General features: G+C 40.7%; 1 protein-coding gene across 1 annotated transcript in view; it reads right to left on the bottom strand.

The window, feature by feature from the left end:
- Positions 1-836: 836 nt before the first annotated feature.
- Positions 837-23,935, bottom strand: part of RSU1 (Ras suppressor protein 1) — a 102,171-nt gene continuing 79,072 nt past the window's right edge. Inside the window, exon 9 of the mRNA XM_054273916.1 lies at positions 837-1,309. Within this exon, the coding sequence (XP_054129891.1) occupies positions 1,207-1,309 (103 nt within the window). The 3' untranslated portion in view covers positions 837-1,206. The remainder of the gene's footprint in view (positions 1,310-23,935) is intronic.

Raw genomic sequence — 23,935 nt, 5'->3', positions numbered from 1 at the left:
ATATTTAAAGCCTTTTCTTTTCCCCCTGAACAAGCAGGCCTGTCTCAGCAGTCTGGGCACGCTTCCCAGCTTGCTGGCCGGATGGGACGGCAGCCGACACTCAGCCATGGGTGGCTCGGGTATGGAATTCATTAAATTGGAAATCAAGGGCAGGAAGGTCTCGACACAAGTGATCCAGGTATGAATATCTGTTCTTGTACCTTGCTGGCTTTTGGTCTCCTAAGAACGAAATTATTTGGGAAACACTGTCAGCAGATTTTAGGCTTTTCTTCTCCATTGGTAGAACCTGAAACTATCTGTGCTGTTAAACTGTTTGCAGCTTCTGAGCTTGGTTGTGGTGCCAGCTTTGTATAGATAAATATAGAACCTGTGGCATTTTCAAAAGCCATTTGGAATAGCTCTTCAATATAAGCACTTTAAGCAAGATTAAATACATTATTTGGGTTTTCTGCCTAAAGAAAAAAAAAAATCACTTGAAAAATTGGCAGAAGTACCAGTTTCTTCAAGTGACAAAGTTCTCTTCCCCAAACTGAGTCTGGCAATTGGCAGCTCTCTACAAAGACAATTTTTTTTTTTCTCTCTCCCCTCCCCTACTCCTTGATTTCAAAATAACCTTCAAGGCAAAAAGAGCAGTCCACAGCACCATAAAAAAAGAAAAAGAAACTGATTAAAATGTTGCTTGAACAGAATGCTTTGCACTTTAACTAACTTGCATCAGATAAAATGCTGCCACATTCCTACACAGAAGAAATCACCATATTACAGGAAACTGGACACACATACATTCCTCAAGGAATTTCCTATTCAGACGTCCTACTGAAGAAACTAAACAGCAATACAAATGAAGAGCTTTATTAAAATCACTTGGAATATGCTATGAAATTTAGTATCGTATAATATAAGTGCAAAATCCCCTATATTAACAGGATGTGACACATGTGAAGACAGGACATTAATATACATATAAATATAAAAGCTAAAGTATGTTTGACAGTGATATATTAAATGGCTACATAAATGTGACCATAGTTAGGAGCATATGTAATTTTGTTTCCCTCTAGCAGTATCTTCTAAAGCATTATACATAGTAAATTGCATTTAATTCAAATCCCTGCTTTCTTATATATAATAAGAGATGTGTAGAAATATTGTAGGCACAAGCAAAACCAATGCAACAGATTTAAAACAGAGGCAGAAGCCAGGCACTTATTTGTTCTTGGCTGCCAGAGGTTTACGGCTGATCTTCTTTGACTTGTCATTGTTCTTCTTTGGAGGTTCAGGGTTTGCCTGCATGTGTCTGCCATAAAGACTGTAAGGAAAGGAGAAAAAAAAATTGTGATACAACCATTAAACACAGACTTTTACTCTGCAGCACATTAAACAAAGCATCTAGTTACTAGGAAAAAAAAAAAGGTTGTTATTTTGTCTCAACACACTGAATTTTCTATTAGCTCTCAAGCTGCAGTCATTAACATTTGGGTTTTTGTGACTTTTCAGGGGAGTAACACCAGGGAAGAGCAGGCTTTTGGAGCAGTGAAGGAGCAATCAGTTTTGCCTTCAGAAACTAGCAACCTTTATTCTGCAGTTATGGGATTAAAGCTCAGAAGGCTGCAAGGATGTGTATTCAAGTAGACAATGATAAAAATTGGGTTGAACTGGAGAGATAGAGTGCCTGCTTAGAGCAAAGTGAGCATCATCCCTAACCAGAAAACCCAGGGGCTTGATAATGTGACAGAGAGCAATGGTGTCACAGCTGCCTTTGCTGTTCACACATGATTGATAGCACTGGGACAGATACCAACACATCAATGCCACATTAGTAAGTACCACTGATTAAATGTTGACAAAGTATCCTACAATTAAGATGGCTAGCATTCACTGTGAAGCTAAATGGACTACATGGCTGAAAGGATCTTGCTAAATATCACACAGTAATTAATAGATAATTTATGAGTAATCCTGATTAGAATAAATTAAAAACCTACCCAAAATAAACACAGTTCAAACTTAACTTCACTTATTGACATTAAGTGCTTTTTGAAGATGCACATTGTGGGTTTTGCTTGGGGTAATTTTCTTCATAGTTGCTGCTATGGGGCTGTGGTTTGGATTTGCGCTGAAAACAGTGTTGACAACGCAGGGTTATTTAAGTTATTGCTGAGCAGGGCTTGCACAGAACCAAGGCCTTTTCTGCTCCTCAGCCCACCAGTGAGGGGGCTAGGAGTGCACAAGTTGTTGGGAAGGGATGCAGCCAGGACAGATGACCCCAACTGATGCAAGGCATATCCCAGCCCATACCACATCCTTTATGGTGAGCATTTTCTGCTCACCATAAAAAGCTGGGAGAAGCAGGAAGAGGGGATCAGAGTGATCATGTTTGTTCTCCCAAGTCACAGTTACACGTGATCTTGGAGGTCTTTTCCAACCTTTGTGATTCTGTGACTCTATTCTATTTACTATTCTAATTCTATGTTGGAATATGAAAAGTAACCACCTAATTTGAGCTTTATGTTGCTGTATCTGGAAGATACTTCAACCTTGGCATTCCTGGACTGTGGAATGGGATTAAAGCTTCTTGTAAGGTGGGATGAAGAGGCAGCGCTTGCTTTCACCTTCTCAGCAGCTGAAGTTTCACATTATACTGCTTAGCAGGCTGCTGTCAAGGTGTACTGCAGCCAAACAGCCTTGCTCAAGGAAAATACAACTGTAAACTATGACATTACTTCACCTTATTGAAATTTTATGTGGGCCATCACCTCCTGTCAACAAGGGATCAGGTGGCATTTCCTGATGAAAGCAGAGAGCCCTGACCCTCTGCAATAACTACATGCTTCATATTAGCTACAATACACATATTTTTATTTTATTTCTGACGAGACAGAGCTCCAGCAGCACAAGGCTGTATTTTATCCAAGTATGTGTATTAATCAAATATACATCCTAAGTAACTCTTCTTTTGGAAGATGTTAAGTAAGTTGAAAGAGGGAGTCTATGGAAGGAGATGATTCAGTATTGTGAAAATCCATCACAGCAGAAGAGCACAGGAGTGACATTCAAGGAGGTTGTGCCATCAGAAACTGACCCAGGACAGAAGAAGTCAGGGAACAAGCAGCATCTTGCTCTGAATGATATGCAGTGCAGCATTTGAACCACTTTCAGCAGTAGTTTTGTAACTCTCACAAGATAGCACTAGTTAGGTAAATACAAAATTAACCTTCGAGCTGGTTTTTGGCTTTTTTGAAGTCCCTATGTGGGACTTTAGGCCCTGATTAACAGAAAATCCAGCGATTCACTGTATCTGAGCACAAAAATCCTTTGTGGATAGTTACAGAAGTCCCCTATCACTGAGCTGTGTTCCACATCCTGCTACCCCACAGCTCCTTTGCCCTGTTAGTGCCAACCCAAACAGGACTGAGACAGCTTAAGTGGCTGTGAAGTGTTACACACCCTCCTTTTGCTCAAGCTGGTTTAGGCTCCCCCTTTTGCTTTAGAAACTCTATGTAAGTTTCCCTCTCAAGTGTTCCTTCTGGCATACTTTCTACCTCTCATTTCCTCCTTTCTCAGAGCAAATGTTCAAGCATGTGGACAGTTAAACCTCAGAAGAAAATGGGTGTGGGGGGAATTCTACTGACTACACAGATACTTTCCAAATGCAGGAAATGTGAATACTGACAATTTTGAAGGAAATTCACAGTTCTGGTAAAGTCTACTTGGGCAATGCCTTTTGACTACAAAAAGAAGTCCAGAAGCCACAGCATGCATTAAGCAGTAAAAATACCAACTGACTTGAGATATTTTTGATATTTTTTTGATATCTGCTCCTTACAATATTCACTGCTATTGGTGCCCCAGCAACTCCCTTTGTCCCATGCAAATACTACATTAGTAGTAATAGATATACATGAGTTGAAGGCATCTACAGCACTTCCACATTCTTTTAACCTATTTTCATGTCCAACCACTTCTATCAGCATGAGCACCAAAGTTTCATCCAGCAAAGTAATTAGTGGGTTTGAAATAAGAAAATCAAATCAGTTTCCTTGGCAAAACGAGAGGACTTCCAATGCACATGGCTGTCCCAACTGAAGATGAGTGCTTTACAATCTTTCATGGAGTCTGTTAGTCAAAGAGCACGGATCAGATATATTTAGATGGTACAAGCCTGCACACACAGGGTCTCTCTCTCCTGTCTGCAAACATCAGATATGAGGAGACATATGGTCTCACAACAATATTTAAATACAATAATGACTCTAATAATGCTTCTGGGACAGAATTTGCCTTCTGTTACACTAGGGAAAAGAGAATTCAAAATTCTCAATGAACTGCTGGTACAACAACAAACACCAGTTTTATAACTCCCAGGGGAAAAAAAAGCTTCAGGGAAAAAAAAAAAAAGCAAAATAAAAACACTAATGGAGCTTATCTGCACAGAGAAGCAATTATCTGACTTCCACAAGAACCTATAACCCTTTAGTTTTAAAAGATGTGAAGTTTGCATAAAGTCTTTAATAATTTCAGTACTTACTAGAAAGACTCAGACACAGCAGCAGCCAAGCTGTACAAACTAGGTAGATGCTCTTGTTCTGCATGAATGCAGAGTCAGATATGTTAGGCAGAGACACTTGCACATCATCCTGGGCAGCAGAGGTCAGCTGAAGACATGCCCACAGACAGTTCTGCTGCTCAGCTGACCGATGGTGATGTGCTAGAGGATGGCACCTTGACACAGCTGTTTGCATGGCCAGACCCTTAGCCAAGGCACATTGTCTCCATAAACACACAAAAGAATTTTGACACAGATTGTGGATATGGTTTCAAGGCAGATTTGTGAGACAAGTGCTGATAACACATTCATGGCAGTGCCTTCCCACTAGATATTTTGAATCTTCATCTGTTCACAGTGCTGGTACAGCTCTGAGCAGGCTACTACACACAGCTTCAAGGCTCAAACCTCTGCTGAAGGACAAAATCTGGAGTGCAAACAAATATTTGTGATGTTTGAAGTTTGCTAACAGTCAGAAGCTGGTTACTGTAACCACAGCTCACAAACTGCAGAACCTCTGTAGACTGAGCAGCTACAGTATTGTAGGCAGACTTCTCATTACATAAAAAGCAAAGTGGAGATCACATGCAAGACTGAAAATGCAGAAAGGCCTCAGAAACTCTGAGAAGCTTTCTTTCCTTGTATAGATTTTTAAAATATCTTCCATGAAAAAATGTTTCTTTGTATGCAGATGTAAACATGAAGAAAATATTCCTGAATTCTGCACCTGCCCCACTGGAAGTAACAAATGACAGCAAGATGGCTGCTGCAGCAGCAGCAAAACGAACAACATCAAGTGAGAAAGATGCTCATTAAACTTCATCATTCTGTCTACTTTAATGATGCTTTTACTTAATAAAAATTCCCTAAAGTAGTTGCAAGGATATTAGGCAAGGTCTCTGGTTATGTATCAGGGGTCTAAGCTGTCACTAGCAAGCATGCAGTTCAGGAGGGGCATTCCCAAGAGGCGAGAGTGGATACAGCTTTCTTGTAATAAATTCAGAGAGAATCAATAACCTCAGCTTGCCACATTACTTAAGCATTTAGGAAAGTAGGTGATCCTTCTAAATTAAACCACAAATTGCTAAATGTTGCAATTTACAGCATAAGATCAGGCATGGAACCTTGTAACTTGAAAGCATATAGTCTTGCTACTAAAATCTCTGAACTTAAAAACAGAACCATAGTTAAAATTCTTAAATTCATAAAGGTCAAAAGAGTCACTTTGAAAAACAAATTCAGCACAACTACCTCCAATTTTTCTCTCCTGTACAACAAAATGCTCACTAGCCAAGGGCTAGAGAACTTGTGTAAGCTAGGGAACTACTGCAAAGTGTTTGGTGCACACATTGATTTTTTTGAGTTTAGGCATTTTGAAAGAGGATTTCAAGAGTGAGCCATGAGAAATACACTGGTGTTTCACTTGATGTCTGTAACAGATCTCCAGGGTGAATATGCAGTATAAAAAGGACAACACTGTTAAATATGGTCCTGGAGAGATGCTACCTCCAGCTATGTACTGTAATCAGGGAAGCAAAGGTGAAACATTCCAGCTCTGCTTGATTTTTCAAAAGGTGAAGTTCAGAGTCAGGCAGATATTTAGTGCTCAGATCAAGCCTCAAAGTGGATATTCAGAGTAACCTCAACAGAACAGTCCTAAGCCCCAGGTGATGAAGCAGGAGAAGGGAAAGGCTAAATCAGTGGTGGTATCAGTACAAACCCAAAGCTGCAAGTGCTTGCACGACTGATACATGATGGCTACCCTGCACGAGGTTACAGTTCACATGCATTTGGAGCAAGGTGCTTTTGCCACACCAGTTTTTGCACAGCTAATTGTTGCTCTGGTGTCCCCTCTGAGTGACTGGGACTGACTTTTTCTATGTGGGAGCTGCTAACATGTCATCCCCTCAAACCACATAATCTCCCTCCAGGAAAGGGACAGATAATTGGATTTAACTGGTCAGTACTGTACCAGTGAGAGAAAACAGTGGAGGTTAAAATTACTGTGCAAGTATCATATTATACTGGTAGTTCACCAATAATGTTTTTAGTCTTTGTGATGCAACTCAGATGATTTCACTGAAGAGGAACAGTGCATGGGAGAGTGAAACCAGTACCTGTTTTCCTTACACCTGAATGGCAAACTGCAGCTTTAGGATTCTTAATAAGGAAAACCAGACATGAATGATTCATTTTATTCAGCTAATTTTTTGCCCTTTGTTTTCAAGTGCTCTGAGAGCAGATGGCCGCAATGTCAGTGATGTCCATCATCTGAAACTCTTGCAAGTTTCTTCAGAGCCACTCAGTTCTGGCCTGTCCCTGTCTGTGTAGCTCTCTCCTGGCTCCACCATGGAGGCAGCACTGGCTGCACAAAGGGGGCAGGTGCTGGCAGTGCCACGTGCTGCCAGAGCCTCTGGGCCACCGAACCTCAGCTCTCAAAGTGCTGTGAAACTGCTCCACTATTTTTAGGTCTGTGAACAGTGTGCCTTCCTCTCTAGCCCACTGCCACTCTGGGATGCTTCATGCTTCAGACTGCCCCAAATCCATACACGCCAAAGCCCAGCCCTGAGACACTCCCAAGTGTAACAACCTGGGTTATTTTTCTGTTCCTTCCACCTCCCTCAATTATCTTCATAACCCAAAGTTCCTGCAGACTTTGCCTGTCACAATTCTTCCTAATTCTCCTCAAGTCTTGCACTTCACCTTTTAAAGAGACTTTCTGCAACACCAGAAATCCCTAATATCCTCAAATGCTTTTTTTGGTCTTCACCCCACAGGCACTCATTAGGGGAACTGATTATCTCTTCCCATCTTGGATTAGCTCTTTCTTTTTCTTAGCTAGTTTCATTTTTTGGAGCACAAATGAGGTAAGAAGAAGAGGATTCGGCACAGGTGGAGAGCTAAGGATTCAAGCCCATGTCTCCCAGTCAGTGGAGATCTAGCTAATGAAGCCAGTGGAGTAAAGAGCTTTTAGGGTGATCAAGTACAAGTGTCTGCAGTGAGATGCTTAGCTGCACTGCTCTGTTAAAGATTTTCAGCAGCTACAGAGGACAGTGGGTAGCTAGCTGACACACAGACACTCATCTTTAGCTATTTTAAAATGCTAGATGGAGTCCACCCAACCACTCCCTCTATGTTCCCACTTTGCACTCTCACAAGCTGTTAGCTATCTTACATTAGAGACTCTGCTGAGTCACGCAGTCCAAAGTTGACTTACTCAGAATTCCTGCCTAAAAACACTCCAAATCTCAACAAGCGAAAAAAAGTACTCTGCCAAAACTTTCTGGAGCTCACTGTTTCAGCATCTGCGTAGAATGTGCACCCTCCAAAATAAATCCCACGTGTCTCTCACTGGCTACTTCACCATTCAGTTTTCCATAGGGCTCCCTTCTGCTGGACCCCTCTACCCCAGTTTATTTGCTGCTCTGAATACCTGAAGAAAAAGGCTCAACCCCTGCGTGCCGCATTTCCCACCCTCTATCCCTACAGGTTACTGTCAGAGACAGACCCCGACCAGAGGAACCTCTGGCCTCAGCTCAGAGATCCCAGACCTGATGTGTCAGTGAGGGGAGATTTGAGCTGAGGTAACTATGATTTACAAACACTTGCTCTACTATTGGGCTGGCAACAGATGCATAATTTTAATTCTGCCAGACACTTTTGCTCTTTAAATGGTTAATTTAATCCCTGCTTCTTTGAACTCACCATCTTGCATGTTACGGGGAACTAATGGTTTTTTTTCCCATAAAGGAATTCCAAGTAGGTATTAGGTATTTCTTTAATTAATACACAGTAATAAAAGAAAGCCTTTTCCTTATATTCTCTGAGGCTAGCAGCCTTTTGAAGCAAGTACTCTAAATGTGAGGTTTGTTAGGGAAGCACAGCTGGAAGCTCATAGAAGCCTAGCGAAAGAAAAAAGATTTCTTTTAAAGGAAAATGTAGAGGCCAAGATTTGCAAAGCTGGCTAATGACTTTGCATACCCAACCTGAAAGATCTTACAAGAAGCATGGCTTTTGGCAGACACAATTTTGAAAGCACAAGGAACACAAACATCTAGTTTCTGAAAGACCTATCTCAATACCCAGGGACCCCAGCACTGGAAATCTTCAGCCATGCTACAAATGCAGAGAGGCACACAAGGGGAGCCTCTATGGAACTGTCACAAAGACAGAAAGGACAGGGCATGCTTATTCTTATTTCTTTCAAAACAGAGACAAACAGGAATTAAGATTTCATCTAGGGAATCTATTATGCTGATAAAACACCTCCCAGCTAGGCCAGTATAATGAAACAGCAGCTTGAGAGCACAAGGCAGAGAACAATTCGCTTCTGCATGTGGACAGTCCTACCAGAATATTTCAATTATGCATGATTTCTCCCCTGGGACTCAGATCTTCAAGCACATTCAGGAGGTCTGATCTCCTTCCTCATGCTCCATTTTGAATGGAGCAATGAGTTGTTCAGCCTACAAGTGCAGACCAGTCCCTGAATTCACCCCAGGCATGAAAAAACTGCATAGGCCAGAAACTGAAGTTCTTAAGGGTAAGAACTTCCACAGAATGCAGTGGAACATTTTCCTACTTGTTTCCACAGATGAAATAGTGCTTTCCTACTTAGGACCAGAAAAAATAATGAATGCCAGATGCAGGCACCAGTTTAAACTCTCAGGGCCAAGGTATCTACTAGAACAAATGGCATCCTACATCTAATTCATCAGAAGCAAACAGGAGCCACAGAAACTGCAGGGGCATGCTCAGCCTCTTTAGCAGATACCAGCACAGGTAGCTACAGATAGAAAAGCACCACTAAGAAGGAAAAAGACAACTCAAGTGAGAAAGAAGTGTGTTCAGTTTACTAAAGTGATCTGTATCAGCCCAACTCTTATCTTTATGTACATGTAATTTGTGAGCATGAGTTAGATAAATCAACAGTTGCTCTATTTCCCCAAACCATGTTGTTGGACAATATTCAAGGACACTTGCCTGATCTCAAACTAACCCTGGACAGGCAGCAAACACAGTATAGAAAACACACTGGCATGCAGCACAGACATCCTCCTGGAGACAGCTGAGCACAGTATTCTTCATTCTTATGTTATTTTAATGTTGTTGTCTGCATGGAGTCCTTTGGGCTTCAGAACAACAGTGCTCACTTTCCTTTCTGAATGCTACACTGCTGCTCAGATAAATGCCCTTACATAATCTTTATTATTGATTTATTACATGCATTTTGCTGTGTACCTGATTAACATTTAAAAAAAGCAAAACAGAGGGCAAAAAAATAGCTAAGTGCAAGCTAAGGAACTTTCTTTAAGTTACTATATGTCCGGCAGGTATGTATTTCTTTTCCAGTAACTAGACAAAGTGTACCAATAAAATGTATAGAAGGGACCCTGGGGAAATACTGATACAGAGAGTCTCTCTTCCTTTTTTTAAAGCAAAATTGAAGTGTCTGAGTTAATCTGAGCCTGCTCTGCTGCACACTGAGGATGGCCAGTTTCACTGGCAGTAGCATAGAGAGCATTCAGGAGACTGCAATTCCCACACACAGGGTTTAATCAGCTGCCCTGCTCTGCTGGGCTGGCTCACACATCTCCTCTCCCAGGGTGTCTGCCTCTGCCATCCCAACTGCCTGCAGGGCCAGCTCTCCAACAGATCCTTAAAATAAACATAAGGATTGAACAGTGACAAGGGACACAGTGACAAGGTGGGGAACTCAACCAAACTAACCCGTCTGAATCACCACCTCTGAGACCCTCAAAGGGGAAGGAGGAAGTCCCAGTCCTGTCACACATTCCATCTGTGTGACCCAACACAAGAAACTGGCAGGCTCTGTGAGCTCTACAGACCACTGTGTAAAGGGAGAACAGGATTTACTATGGGATGCTTAGACAGAGTTTTGGGGCTGAACAAGAGTATTTAAGGATTATACAGGACTTGAATTTATAGGTTCTTGCGAGGACAGAGCAAGAGTGGAAGTGAGTGACCAAGGATGACAGAAGAGAACAAGTGCAGGGAAAAAGAGAGAGGATGAGGCAGGGAATAAATGAGGTCAACAGTGTGCAAGCAGGAGGAGGTCAGAACACTTGACTGGCAGAACTCTGTGCCAAATCACCTTGACTTTGTCCTCCCTAAACCCTGTTTCTAGCTGTTTCCTGTGTGAGTGTGCCCTCTGTTCTGGCAGCATGCATACATGTCCCATCAGCATGTTCAAGTAAGACAGATTGCTGGTCAATAGCATGGACTGATTCCCATATACTGAAGTGACCAAGGGACTCCAGGATCAGCCTCCAGAAAGAGGATGTAGGCTGATGAGACTGGGTCTGGGGGCTTGATATTTGAAACATCAAGACTGGGGAGCCAGGTATCAGAGGGATCCCTGACACAGGGTCTTCCCTGAGCATTGCAGGGAAAGGTATTGAGGAATACAGACTGGCTGTTGTTTGTCTTCTCTGTGTTTATGTGTCCATCTGTCCTCCCATTATGCTAATCTGCCCATGGCTGGCCAGGTGTATAAATGTGTTCTGAGACTGTGGGCAGCCTTGCTACTGACAGGACAGGAGAACATGGATATGGAGCAGTTACTCACTGCCATCAGTGAAAGACTTGATTTGGTTCCTCCAGGACACACGATTTAGCTGCTCAAACCACTACTAGGAAGAAGGTAAAGAATAGAGGAAACTCACTTCACTTTATGGCAACACTGCAATGAAAATGTCACTTTTTGACACAAAATATCACGTACGAAGAGCTACATCTCAGACATTGCAATTTCACTTGGCCATATGAATTGCCTTTGTTTAACTCATGATGGATACACTTTGCAGAAAAGCTGTTCTTGGGCAGTGCTCTTGAACATGCTTTAACAGGCCAATGCAGGTCTTTCCAGTTCCCAAACACAGCCCTTTCACCTACTCCCTGCCCAATGTGGGAACAAACATGCCAATTATGTCAATCTTACAGACACCTGGTAAGTTGTGCTCTGAGAAATCAACATACGTGGAAAGGAAAAAGGTGATTCAAAGCCAATTTCAAAATCATTGCCATCGTATATGTTACAATGCTGAAATATTGAAAGCCAAAACTGAGTAGTTCTATATGGAAACAAAACATATCAATACAATAGTTTTCCAGTTATTTAACTTTACTGTGGAAGACCAAAGATGGTCACTCAGAAACCACATAATAAAATGATACAGACTATTCACCTAATTTTCCAGCCAGTTTTGAACAAAGCATCACAACCTTAATAATTGGCAAACAATCACTGGGTTTTAAGCAAATCTTTGGTGATTTTCCATGGCTTTTACTGTGCCAACAAAGCTGTTCCAGGATCTTTTCAGGAGGGACCTATGCTATGTGGCAGCCAATAATCTATGGCAACACTGCAATGAAAATGTCGCTTACTGTAATGAGCAGAGATCATAAGTTAAGCCCCCAGCTACCTTTCCATTATTTTTCATTAGAGTTTTTCTGGCTTTGCTATGCTTCCAAGTACTCAGGGAATTACTCCAAATTAGGCTCACTAGTCAGCTCTTCATTACTCAGACCACACTGAAACTGAGCAATCAGCAAACTGAACCAGCTCCTGAGTAACACAAGACAGTAACATTCGCTTGAATGTTTACCATTTCTTTTTTAGTTTGTCCTCTTTCTTAAAGCTCTGTTCTGTAAAACAAACTTGCCCACAGTTGGAGGCGGTTCTAAAACAACAGGAAAATCACATAGTATTTTTCCATGCCATTAACACCTTGAGCAAAGGGTTGGGCTTCCCTTCATCAACCAGAAACAAACTGTGATATAGTCATGTCTTCTTGACAGCAGTGTTTTTCCAAGACTTGTGTTCCATAGTGCTACATGAAGTGGGTGAGATAAAAAGTCTCACTTACTATGTGAATCCTCACCCTTTGAAGAATCTCTAATTTATGGCAGATTTTTACACTGGCTGCCATCCCTCTTGCAAAGCAAGAAGCTGACCAACCTGCTGGAAAAGAGCAGTAATGCTGACATCGGTAAGTTCGGATGTCATCCAATCCACACAACTTCCCAAGTTACTTTCACTGTCTTTGAGGGCCCACAGTGTGAAAAACATAAAGCCTTCTGAAAGGCTTTCTTCTCCCCCAGTGTCTGTCAAGATGAAACGGCAATACAGCATCAGCCTGATTTTGATTTCAACAAAATCAATACAAGTTTTGCTTCTGATTTCATTGGGTTCAAGGTTTGGCTTTTAAGGTCAATTATCCATGCAAGCTAAAAGGCAAACTGCAGTTGCAGTGTGGCTCACAAACCCCAAACTATGTACAACAAGCTATGAACAACATCTAGGCTGGCTATGAACAGTGGAGTGAAAATTATGCTTTCTCATGAAGTGCTAGTAATAGCTCAGGCCAATGAGTCACGCTGTGACTTTTTAATGCACACATTGACCAAAATAGTTTCTTTAGCAAGGAAGGTGGGATTATGCATACTGATCTGGTTTTGCTCAACATCCTTTTGCTGTAGGTAGGCAGCACTTATCCTAAATTGCTGGTGCTTACAAATGCTCATGAGTTAAAGGAAAAAACATGGAACTTTACTGAAAAGGACAAGAACTAGTTTACTCATCAGATATTTGCAAAAGGCACCCACAGGAACCTTCAACCATGACGTAAAATAAACCAGTGATTCCACCTCCTTCTGGGCAAGAGGAAAAGGAACAGGCAGTTGAAAACACTTGCACTGAATCAGTCGAAGTGCTACAGCAACAACAAAGGCACAAAAAGTGCAACAACAGGGAGCCCAACACAATGCTGCAGTCTTGGTGGACAAACTGCAGATCACCTACTTTGCATCTTCTTTGAAACATGTTGGAGAATACATTGCAGGGAGGGCAAACATGGTCCTTGGTTCTTTCTTTCTGGTTTTTCAACCAACAGTTTTCCAAATCCCAGCCTATGCACGCAAGGTAGTAAACAGGCACTCCCTCAATTGTGGAAGATATTAGACTGGATATTAGAAGAAATTTCTTCACTGGAACCGTGGTCAAGCATTGGGACTGACTGCCCAGGGAAATGGTAGAATCACCTCCTCTGGAAGTATTCAAAATACATGTAGATGTGGTGCTTAGAGGCATGGTTTAGTGGCAGACTAGCACTGCTGTGCTCATGGTTGGCTCAATGATCTCAAAGGTCTTTTTCAACCTTTGTGGTTCTGTGATTCTAATGCCAGCATTCAGCTTGTGATACGGAGCAGATTTATGAGAAATGCAGGAGTGGGAAAAGCAAAGTGACAAAAGATTTGTCAACAGCTCTCTGTCACTGAGAATGCACTTCATTAGCCTGTCAATTGCAGTGTCTAGGAGATACATTTATTGACAACTTACTGTCAATTGATCCAACATCTATATAAAGCTCTTCTTATGCAACGAGTTAGCTGACTCAGATGATGATGAGATCTATAGAGAATTAATAGCCCTAAACTGCTCTAATTTCTAAACAAAATGCAACCAGAAGTGATAAAATCCCACCAACATCTCAGCAGCTAGACCATATTCACTGCTTACAGCACATCTTAGAATGAGATTCACTTTGATGCACTCCATAGCTGGGGTAAAAGTATGGTGTGGGTATGAAGTAGAAGTCCTTATGCAAACACTGTTTTTTATTTCTATGGCCATATGTACTTGTGGGATTACTTTTGAAATACAGGGACTCTGCACTTTCTACTCCCTCAGTTTAGCATGGAGGCACCCAGAGATGTTGTATGGCAACCAAGTGCTCTGTGCAGCTGCATGCCTCAGCCTCTCACCAGGACAGGGTAATGCTGCAAATGGCTAATTGATCCTGCAGTGGCTTTAGCAACTGGCAGTCACCTCACACCCCTGGCAGCATTCCTGCAGTGCACTTCCATCTTTTGCCTGCTTTGCTTTGTACTACCTGTTTTATCACTTCATGATAAGGCAGTGTCAAAGACAGCAGGCATAACCTATTCTGGCATCTCCATCTGGCTTTATATATCAGACTTGTGCTGCTCTGGTGGATTAGTTTCAGATCCCTGTTGGCAGATCAAAGGCAGCAATAATAACCACAAATCAATTCCTCTTTAAGGCCTAAAACATATTCTCCCTCCCATAGCATGCCTCATTTCTTCACCACTCCAGAGCTGTTATAAATACCAACTTTGTCTAGACACAACAGTTGTATGCAGATACTCAGGCCCTGGAGAATTTGGCACTGTGTTTTCACCTGCTCTTTTCTGGTCTATTATGGCAATCAAAATGAGCAGCATCAATAGAGAAGTGCTCGTGTAGATTAAACATTTGAGTCCCTAAAAGTCAGAAAGCTGCTTGGTGCCAAAGTGAGAGCATACACAGAAGATGCCTGGCTTCCCTTAGTCTCATCTGAGGTAATGCTATTTAACAGCACTCATCAGAGCTGTGTTTCCACTGAAGCACCCAGCTACCTTCATCTCACTGCTCAGTGCTCCAAGGTGACAAACAGATGTTTTTGGATACAGAAAAGATGCATCCTCAGTTGAACAACTGCAGAGTGGACTGGTTGCTTTCTAATGGTGTTTCCACACAGCTTTCCTCTTGATTAGCACCTGCTCTAGAAAACAGGACTCAGAAAAGGGATTCATGAGGTTCAAGATCCACTCTCCCATAGAAAGGTAACATCTGGATCCTTTCACCATGACTGTGCTTGTATTCTTGAGATTGTTCTTAATTTCCTCATGTTCACCTCCTAGGATTTATCTAAAGGCAACAGAAGTTAAAAAATGACTCCAAGTCTAGGTAGCAGCTCTCTGTTTGGCTACATATTACTACCAAAATGAGACTTTTACTACAGAAGTTGCTTTTGTTTGCTTCCTCTCCACAACACCTTCACAGGGACAAAGCTGCATTTACCATGATGTAGCTAGGCAGTTCCCTGGTTCTCAAATCACCCAGAGATTCTGTGTCCCAAAAAAACCCAAATCTGTGCCTTGGGTTTTACATGAAAAATGCACTTGTGCTGTAAAAGATATACCTGCATAAGCAGTGAAGACAAAAACTCTCCCTCTTACCCTTCTTTAAATCTTTCTGTCTTGTAACTTACAGTTTGAACTACGTCTCTGAAAAGACTCCAACATCAGCTAGATCAGCAATAGTTCAATATTCCTACATTCTACTTAAAACAAACTCAGATTTAAATAGCAAAAATGAGAGCTGCTTAAAGATCTCCTGAAATTCTTAAGAAAAAATTAATCAAAGATAAACATACACAAATAATCTGGTTCCAACACTGCATCTGTACAGTCTGCAATAACCAGAAAGACCTAGTATTTCAGGATTACCACACAAGGGCTTGAAAAATATTTTCTCCTAAAATTCCTTTGAATAATAATGTAAAGTACTTTGATCCTGATTTTTTTCAGTATTTATTAAGTTCCACTCAATTGACTGTTTACTTCTTATAATTTTTTACTATACCCATAAAACTAGAACACTGTCTCGACATATGGAAAATGTGGATGGTACATATTGCTCATAGCTGCACATAATTTCAAAAACTGTAACTACTATTTCTAGATACTTTTTAAACCATGACAAAGATGCATACTATTGAAGAAAAATGGTGAGCCTATAAAAAGCTGCATGTGTTTGAGTCAATCAGGTAAAGAGAGTATCATCATCTTCTCACAGTATGATTCTTCTCTATGCTAGTGGAAGCAGAAAGTCAGAAGGATTAATTGAAGACCAAGAAAAAACCCCTATCCTCTTCTTCCCTCTCCCGCTACTGAGCTTAGAAAAATGTTCAAAAAAGAAAAAAAATGGCACTGGCAGCTTCTAGGACAGTTTAATAAACCTTAGGGAAGGCCTTAGTGTTGAGTTTGCCTTCCCAGTAGAACCTAAAGCACTGCTACTAAAGCAATACAATAAAGTTTATGAACTTGTCCTTACTGCTGCATAATTTATCTTTGAGAAATGATACCATGGTGAACAACTGCTCTCTATGAATCTCTTTGGGATTCAATGGACTGCAGGCTTTATCACAGCAAGTAAACTGGATCAAGACTGAACTCCAAACCTAAAGATATATAACATATTTTTTGATTAATGAAAAACACTTAATTCAAAAGTTAAATACTAGTACACTCAAGTATTTTTTTATGATTCATGTCACCTTCTGAACTTAAAGTCCTTTTGACATATTTTACACTGAATCTTAAAAGAAACAAATTCCAGAACCACTCATATTTCTTTCCATTCAAGAAAATTTCCATGTTCTGTTTTATTAGTTTCCTAACAAAAAACACATATACCCTTTCATTAAAAAAATCAAACAAAAAACCCCAACCAAAGCAGATCTAAAGTCACAAATACAAAACCACACTGCAAATTCAAAATAAACATAACTAAACCTCAGTAACTAAAGACAAAAGTATACAAACTTCACTTCTTTTCCTAGTCTAATGCTCAGGGTACCATTTGCTCAGAGCATGTCCCAGCACTGTAGTTATCCTGCTCTAGAAAATGTTTCTGTTTTGGGGTACATGCTTTCTGCCAGGTCAGCAAGTTAATGTGTCTATGCAGCTCTTAGATTACCACATTTAACATGATGAAGGCATGGGAAATCCTAGGCAGAGATAAAAAGGAAAAGGGAGGAAAACAGATCAATCAATTTTTTAACTCAAAACTCCCCTCAGAAGTCAGATGGTGGGAACTGGAAGGTGTAACTGCACAGTGGGATGTGCATATATGCTGTGGAGAAAACTTCATTGTCATTCAAAGCCCACAAGCCTGTGCAATGCTGACACAAAGAGTGGTGAGGAGTGAGAACAAAGGGACAGAGACACACAAAATATTGGGCAACCTGATTTCCTGCCAAAGGCTTATAAGACAAGTCTGTAGGAGAACCTATTTAAGAAAACTGATTTAGCCCAGAAAAAAGCCTGTACTTAAGGACTGTTGACCAATTTGTACAGTAGGGTAGTTTTCATCCCTAGGTATTATGATTGCTGGTCAAGTGGCATTTCTCCATACTTTTGTCTATTACAAGTTAATTTCAGGATGCTAGATTATTTCATAAATTCCAACATTTCATGAAATGTTCTAGGCAATGAAAAAGGTTATATTCATTTTGCTGAAAGCAAGAAAATGAGAGGAAAAAGGTATTTTAATGCACAGGATTTGTGACCTCTTGCAGTGGTTAGCACATGCAACTGTTTCAGCCATCCAGGTCTGGGACTAATGGCCTATAGATCAAAGAGCCATGGAACAGCTGCCACCTTCTTGAGGTGTGGCAGTCATTGAGTCTGGCAAAGCAGAACCCACATTTCCTCCCTTTCCTTAAAGGACTTGCAGTACAGTTTAGGAACACTGACACCCAGAAAAAAATTGCCTCAGGGAGAGGAAAAACGGCCAAGCCAAGGGAAAGATGGAAGAGAGAAAGGAAGAGGTATGAGGTCAAAGAAGGATAAGAGACACACAAAGCTTCAGGTATGGAAAAGCAACTGGCCCTGGCAAAAGAATACAAAGCTGGTGTATTGCAGGAAACATGCAGGCAACTCTCATTTCAGTGAAGAAAGGGAGCATGGAAGGAATGAAGGAATAGAAGAGCATGCAGACCATCTGAATTCATGAAGCCTTTATGGTATAGGGGGCTCTTGACTGATGCAAGGAGAATTCCCCCCTAGATGCTGTTCTCCTTATTCTATGATTTTCTATGATTTTCTTATTCTATGATTTTCATTACTTCAAGAACAAGCACAGTCAGCATGAGCACACTGCAGCAGACCATTCCTCGTTTGAACATACATGGTGCTTGGCAGTTCTTCACATCCATCTCTCAGTCACATTAGCTCCATTAATGAAAAAATAAATGTTGCAAAAGGGAAGTATTAACATAGCCAATGCCAAGGACATTAATTTTAAAAATGCTATTTACTTTGTATCAGAGCAGTCATATATCTTGATCAGTTCTTAGTCTTGTCCAGATTCTGATTCCATGTTGTAGAGACAAACTCTGTCCTGACTCTCCTTCCTGCATATGATTAATTTACTTGACATCTTTAGTACTGTACCCACTTCATGGGCTTCATTCATTTAGTAGAAGACAGTAACTCGTATTAAAGCAAGAATGAGTTTTTTAGCACAAATCCTGGATAGTGACTTACTGTAAAGTATAGTCACGATACAGCTAAAACTATCTGCTTGAAGAGAGCAGACACTCAGCTCCATACACAACAGTCAGCCCAAACAGCTTTGGGAGAAATGTGCAGCTCCATGAAGAGTGGGTGGCTCCTCAGTCTTGAGGGGATGAGTGCTAGGTCCAGCCAGCTACCTTTGAGTACACTCAATACCTGTCTTTGAAGACCAGGAGCTCAGACACAGGACTCTAGTGAAGACAACTGTGCAGGTAGCACACCTTCCTGAATCTGTTCCACTAACACAAACCAACCACAACGTAAACTCCACATTTTCTCTGAATCAACACAAAAAACTACAGAGAGCACAATATGACTGCCAAAGCACAAGGAAAAGGTCAGTCTAAATTTTTTTTATTTGCCGAGAGAATTAGGCAGCCAGAGCAGGAGAGCCTATGTAGCCTCTGGGATGTGTGGGTGGTGATCTCAAGACACTAAGGATTTGGCAATTATCTCCACAGCAGTCACTATTAGGAGCAAGCCAAGTATTTCAATATTTTCAGGAATAGGAGAGGAACTAGAAGCAATTATTCTGTCAGGAAACATACCTATGGATAACTTGGAAATAACCTGCATATGTGAAGGCATTTGAGTTTATTTCCACCAAGTCCTCACATGTCCAAGACGTGACTTCAGTCGTTCTTAGCAGACACCAGGTGACCTCGATGCTCTCCTGCTCTGAAACCACATTAGTGCCCGGCTCCCCAGCAGGGGTCTTTGGCAGACATCACATGCTAAGTTAGCATTACTGAAGCCCCAGCTGATATTCTCTTCAAAACTCCTCTGTTCCCCCTTTCTTGGTCTCTATGGCAACACCCAGCATCCTGCAAACAGCACGAGCCAGCTCGGGGCTCACTCTGCACTCATTCATCTCAGATGTTTGAAGAATCTCCTCTTTTCCCTGTACAATGTTTCTAAAACCAGAGTTTTACTCCCTGCTGATGTCCCCACATCTCTGACACAGTTCCACTGCTCCGTGTCACAAACCATCACAGCTGCCCCAAATGAGGTCTTACTCCAGACTAGGTAAAAGAGCCAAAATCAAACCCAAACATGTTGTCTATCACTGGAGGCAGAGAGTGGACATTCCCTTGAAAATCCTGGTTGTTGTGAGACCTTTGCCTTTTAAAAGCTATCCCTGCTAAGTAAAGGCATTGAAGATCACCTGTAGATAGCCAAAAAAACCAAGGGAGGCAAGGACAAAAGAGCAGGACTTTACTTTGACCTGCATTTTTTCCAGGTTATATGTTATTATCACTTTACACTCATTTGTACTTACTTTAATTCTGGCCTCAGATAATCAAGAAGGTTTCATTTAACTTGATTCTGTTCTTCTTTTACTATACTCTTAAGATGTAATTTCAGTAGCGGCAATTTTCAATCAGATATTCTCAGAGCCTTTCTGAACATTTTTTTTCTGATTTGGAATTATTTTTAGGAAGAGGGGGATGTATCTATGGTGTACTTTTTATTCCTGCCAGAACAATGAAGAACAGGCCAGGAGTTTTTGAAGTATTTGAAGTTAAAATAATCAACAGAGAAAATAAAAATATTTTGAAGAAAGAAAGAAACTTCCTTGAAGGAATTATATTCTTTTTGCAAAAATTAGTTTAATGGTACTTCTGTTTATGTGTATGGGGGAAAAAACTACACATGCTACAATGGGAGAACTGTAACTTCTCCTAGTGCAGGGAAGAAAACATTTTCTTTCAGAAAGAAAAAGTAATTTTCGTTGAGACAGTATATAATTTTCCACACACAAATGTGCTCATCCAAATCCAACCTACATGTCTCTGTACCTTATGCTCAAATTTTCCCTCACTGCGTTCAATACATTAAGTGCTACCTAACTCCCACCTCCTGAATTCAGCAAAAACCCCTCTTTTTCTTTAAAAAGAGCCCCTTTGAAATAGAATGTATTCTTGTTGTTATGGCCTACAACTCAGAGGATGAAAACAGCCATTAGTTAACAACCTACCTATTACCCTGTGAAGTGTTAACAAGCATGCACTCCTGCTGTAATGAAATTGTCCAAAGAAAAGGGCAGGGTAAAGTCCCTGGTCTTCTCTGATCCGGAGAGACAAAACATTCCAGGGCTTTATCACTCAAAAAGCCTTGCTCTTTTATCTTCCTGCTCTACCTAACCTTTGTTAGCCAGCAAATAAAAGGATGGGCCACAGAACAGCCATGGGATTCACATCCCTGCACAGAGTCATGAATCTTGGCCAGTGCCTAAATCCTGGGAGCTCCTCTGGAGCCACCTCACCACCCCAGGGACAGGAAGATGCTTGAGATTATGCACCACCATTGTATTTACACTGAAGGCTGCACACCCTTATACACTTGAGATATCAAGTCATAACATTTGCTGGTTATTGGATTAAAACAGGAGAGGGGACATACTGAAACCTGACTTTTCTAGAAGCAAGAGGAAGAGATGATTCAAAATGGCTTGGAATAATTTTAAAGTTCAAGCTATGATCCTAAAATCATATGATTTAAGTAATTCAAAGCAGTCACCGAGTTTAGCAATTTAGTGGTACTAAAGGAAATGCAGCTGACCCCAAGTAAACATGATGAACCAAAATCACAAAAAGGAAAACCAGAGTCCCAAGAAAAGGACAACACAAGTTGGCTGTGCTTTTCACATTTATCTGTCATACCTCTCTCCCAACTACTGATTGGTGATGGGAGGGAAAGGCAGAAAATATTGTCTTATAGCCTATCCTTGGATTATTTGTGTCCTTGATTTCTGCTTTTACTAAACGCTCCAGGTTTCTGCTATTTCACTTCCTCCTATCTCTTCCCTTTGCCTAATCAGCTGATCCTTCTCATACATATTCCCTGTTCAGGATTTGGTTCTTCCCATTTATTTTCTGTTTCCAGCTCGTCAGCCTGCATCTTCTTTCTGGTCTTCCTCCTGTACCACTTTTATGCTTTCTTCTTTCCTTTTCCTTCCTTGTTTCTCATCCTTTTATCACTTCTTATTTTATATAGGATACTCATCTTTCCATCTGTGCTCCCTTTTTGCTTCTCTGGTGGTTCGATCTGAAGAGAAGTAACTGTTTTGAGACATTAAGTAGGAAAATGAAGGTCTCTTCTTAATATTTTTCACAGCAGATGGGCACACACTGCACAAAGGGAATCTGCTAAAATGTGTTTTAAGATATTTTCCTGGATCCCATATAATCATTCAAAAATATTTTAAAATTATTTAAAAAGGATTTCCTATGAAACATTTCTTATAAATCTTTATGGGAACTGCAGTAAGTTCCATTTTTTTCTTTAAAAAGGAGGCATGAAAGAAAAGTTATTACTGACATCTGTCATATTTTAAATACCTTTATAAAATTTAGTAGTGGCAGCATAAAACAGATGTAGCATAAAACACTGTGAAACAATCTCCCTAACAGAGCATCCTTTAAGGAAAGCAACTTCATCATTGACAGTCATTTAGTAACACAGGAGGCAGCTTCCCAGGAGATATTTGCCGCTGTTATATTAGAGGTAATTAAACTATAAGGTGATTTATTTCTTTGCAGCCACGTAATTGAACTTTCTAAAGCTATTAATGATACCTTATGAAAGTATCAGCAGATGTGGAACATGATTATCCCCAGCAAAACTGCATTTACAACACACAGGGCCACAAAAATTCTACAAAATGCCATTTTTTGGCAAAACATGAATATATTAACCCACAGAGGACAGTGCACTGAGGGTAGAAATGCTGTCACTAAATGCAGATCTCTCCACTCTTCCCCCAGCTCTCTCTTCCCTATGATTGACAGTGATTTTCAGAGTAGGCATTATCTCCAGGCGAGAAAATCTAAGTACATAAAAGATAGTTTTATATTAGTTCTATTGCAGCACTACTGATTACTAAAGGAAGCTCTAGACAACAAAAATATATATATTTAAAAACAATGCATATTTAAGGGTGAAAAACCCCCTGTGTATAAAAATAGGAGTATCAATGCATCCCATATTTTCCCCACCATATTAACTAACCCAGCAGAAAAATCCTTGGTATGTCATTTGCTGATTGACGAGCACAGAGAACTGAGACCTGAGCACAGAATTTTATTGCGGGAGACATTTTCATCTGCAGCCAAATCACCAGGGAAACACTTTGTCAAACAGCTTCACTCTGCAGGGACACTTTGTGACAATATTGGCAACTTAAGAATTTGTTCTGGTTTTTCCAAGAGCATCTACCTGCCCATGTTGAGAAATATTTACAGCAGCACAGCAATTCATGCAGATGACCAGCTTAAAACACGGGAACAAATGTTTCACATTTCATTGCAACAATATGTAAAAAATAGATGCTCACAAGCTCTAGTTTTAAAACAATATTTATCTCTTTATCTATATATAAATTATCCAATATATTTTTGGAGGACTTTCATACCAAATCCATGTACTTTCATAATAACTGACATTATATCAAGCATCTGCAGGGCTACAAATCAATACTTGTTTTAAAGTGCTCAACTACCTCTTTTATCTCCTCCCTCCCTCCTCCCTTTTTTTTTAACTGAGGGGGGACTGAATCTAACAAAAGGCTGCTTTTACATCATCAGGGTGGGTAAGATGCTGGTGTTCCAGCAGAACACCATGGGTTAATACAGTCACACTCCTGCTGCTCCTGAGAGAGGAATCTGAATCCTGTTGATTGGCTTGAAGCTTCTAATTATTTTCTGTGTTGAACAAAACTCCCAGATATCACAATTTTTCACTGAGATGGAAGGAAAAGTGACCTATTGTGAAATTTTCTCAGTTGAGAACAGTCATTTGGTGCCCTCAATGCCTCAGCTCTGCTGTCCACAGTGGGCTAAACATCACAAATCCAAAAGTAGTCTCAGTCAGGATTTATGTATAAATTGTATGCACAATTCCTTTGTTCACAGACAAGCATTAAACCCCAAGTAAGTGGCTAAACAAGAGGGCTAAGACTACCTGTCATGTGATGGAATAGGGGAAATGAGGAGTGCCACGATTTCTCTGCAGTCAAGGCACACTGTCATCCCAGCAGATCAGCAGCAAGGAACTCCCAGCTTCAATTCAGGCTACTGGTAAAACTCCAGTCCCTTGCATCAAAGAGGGTTAATTTCTCCTTTGGATTCTATGCTTAAACCCTCTAAGCCACATTGATAATTCTGTATCTAAAAATGAGGAGTTAAGCTGAATAACTAAAATTTTTCTCAGAGAAGTTTCCTT

Source organism: Melozone crissalis, unplaced genomic scaffold (assembly GCF_028551555.1).
Source record: "Melozone crissalis strain CALT ecotype California unplaced genomic scaffold, PUWL_Pcris_2 ptg000016l_1, whole genome shotgun sequence".
NCBI classification, from domain to species: domain Eukaryota; kingdom Metazoa; phylum Chordata; class Aves; order Passeriformes; family Passerellidae; genus Melozone; species Melozone crissalis.
The sequence above is the reverse complement of the archived record's forward strand: the minus strand, read 5'-3'. Positions and strand labels throughout refer to the sequence as shown.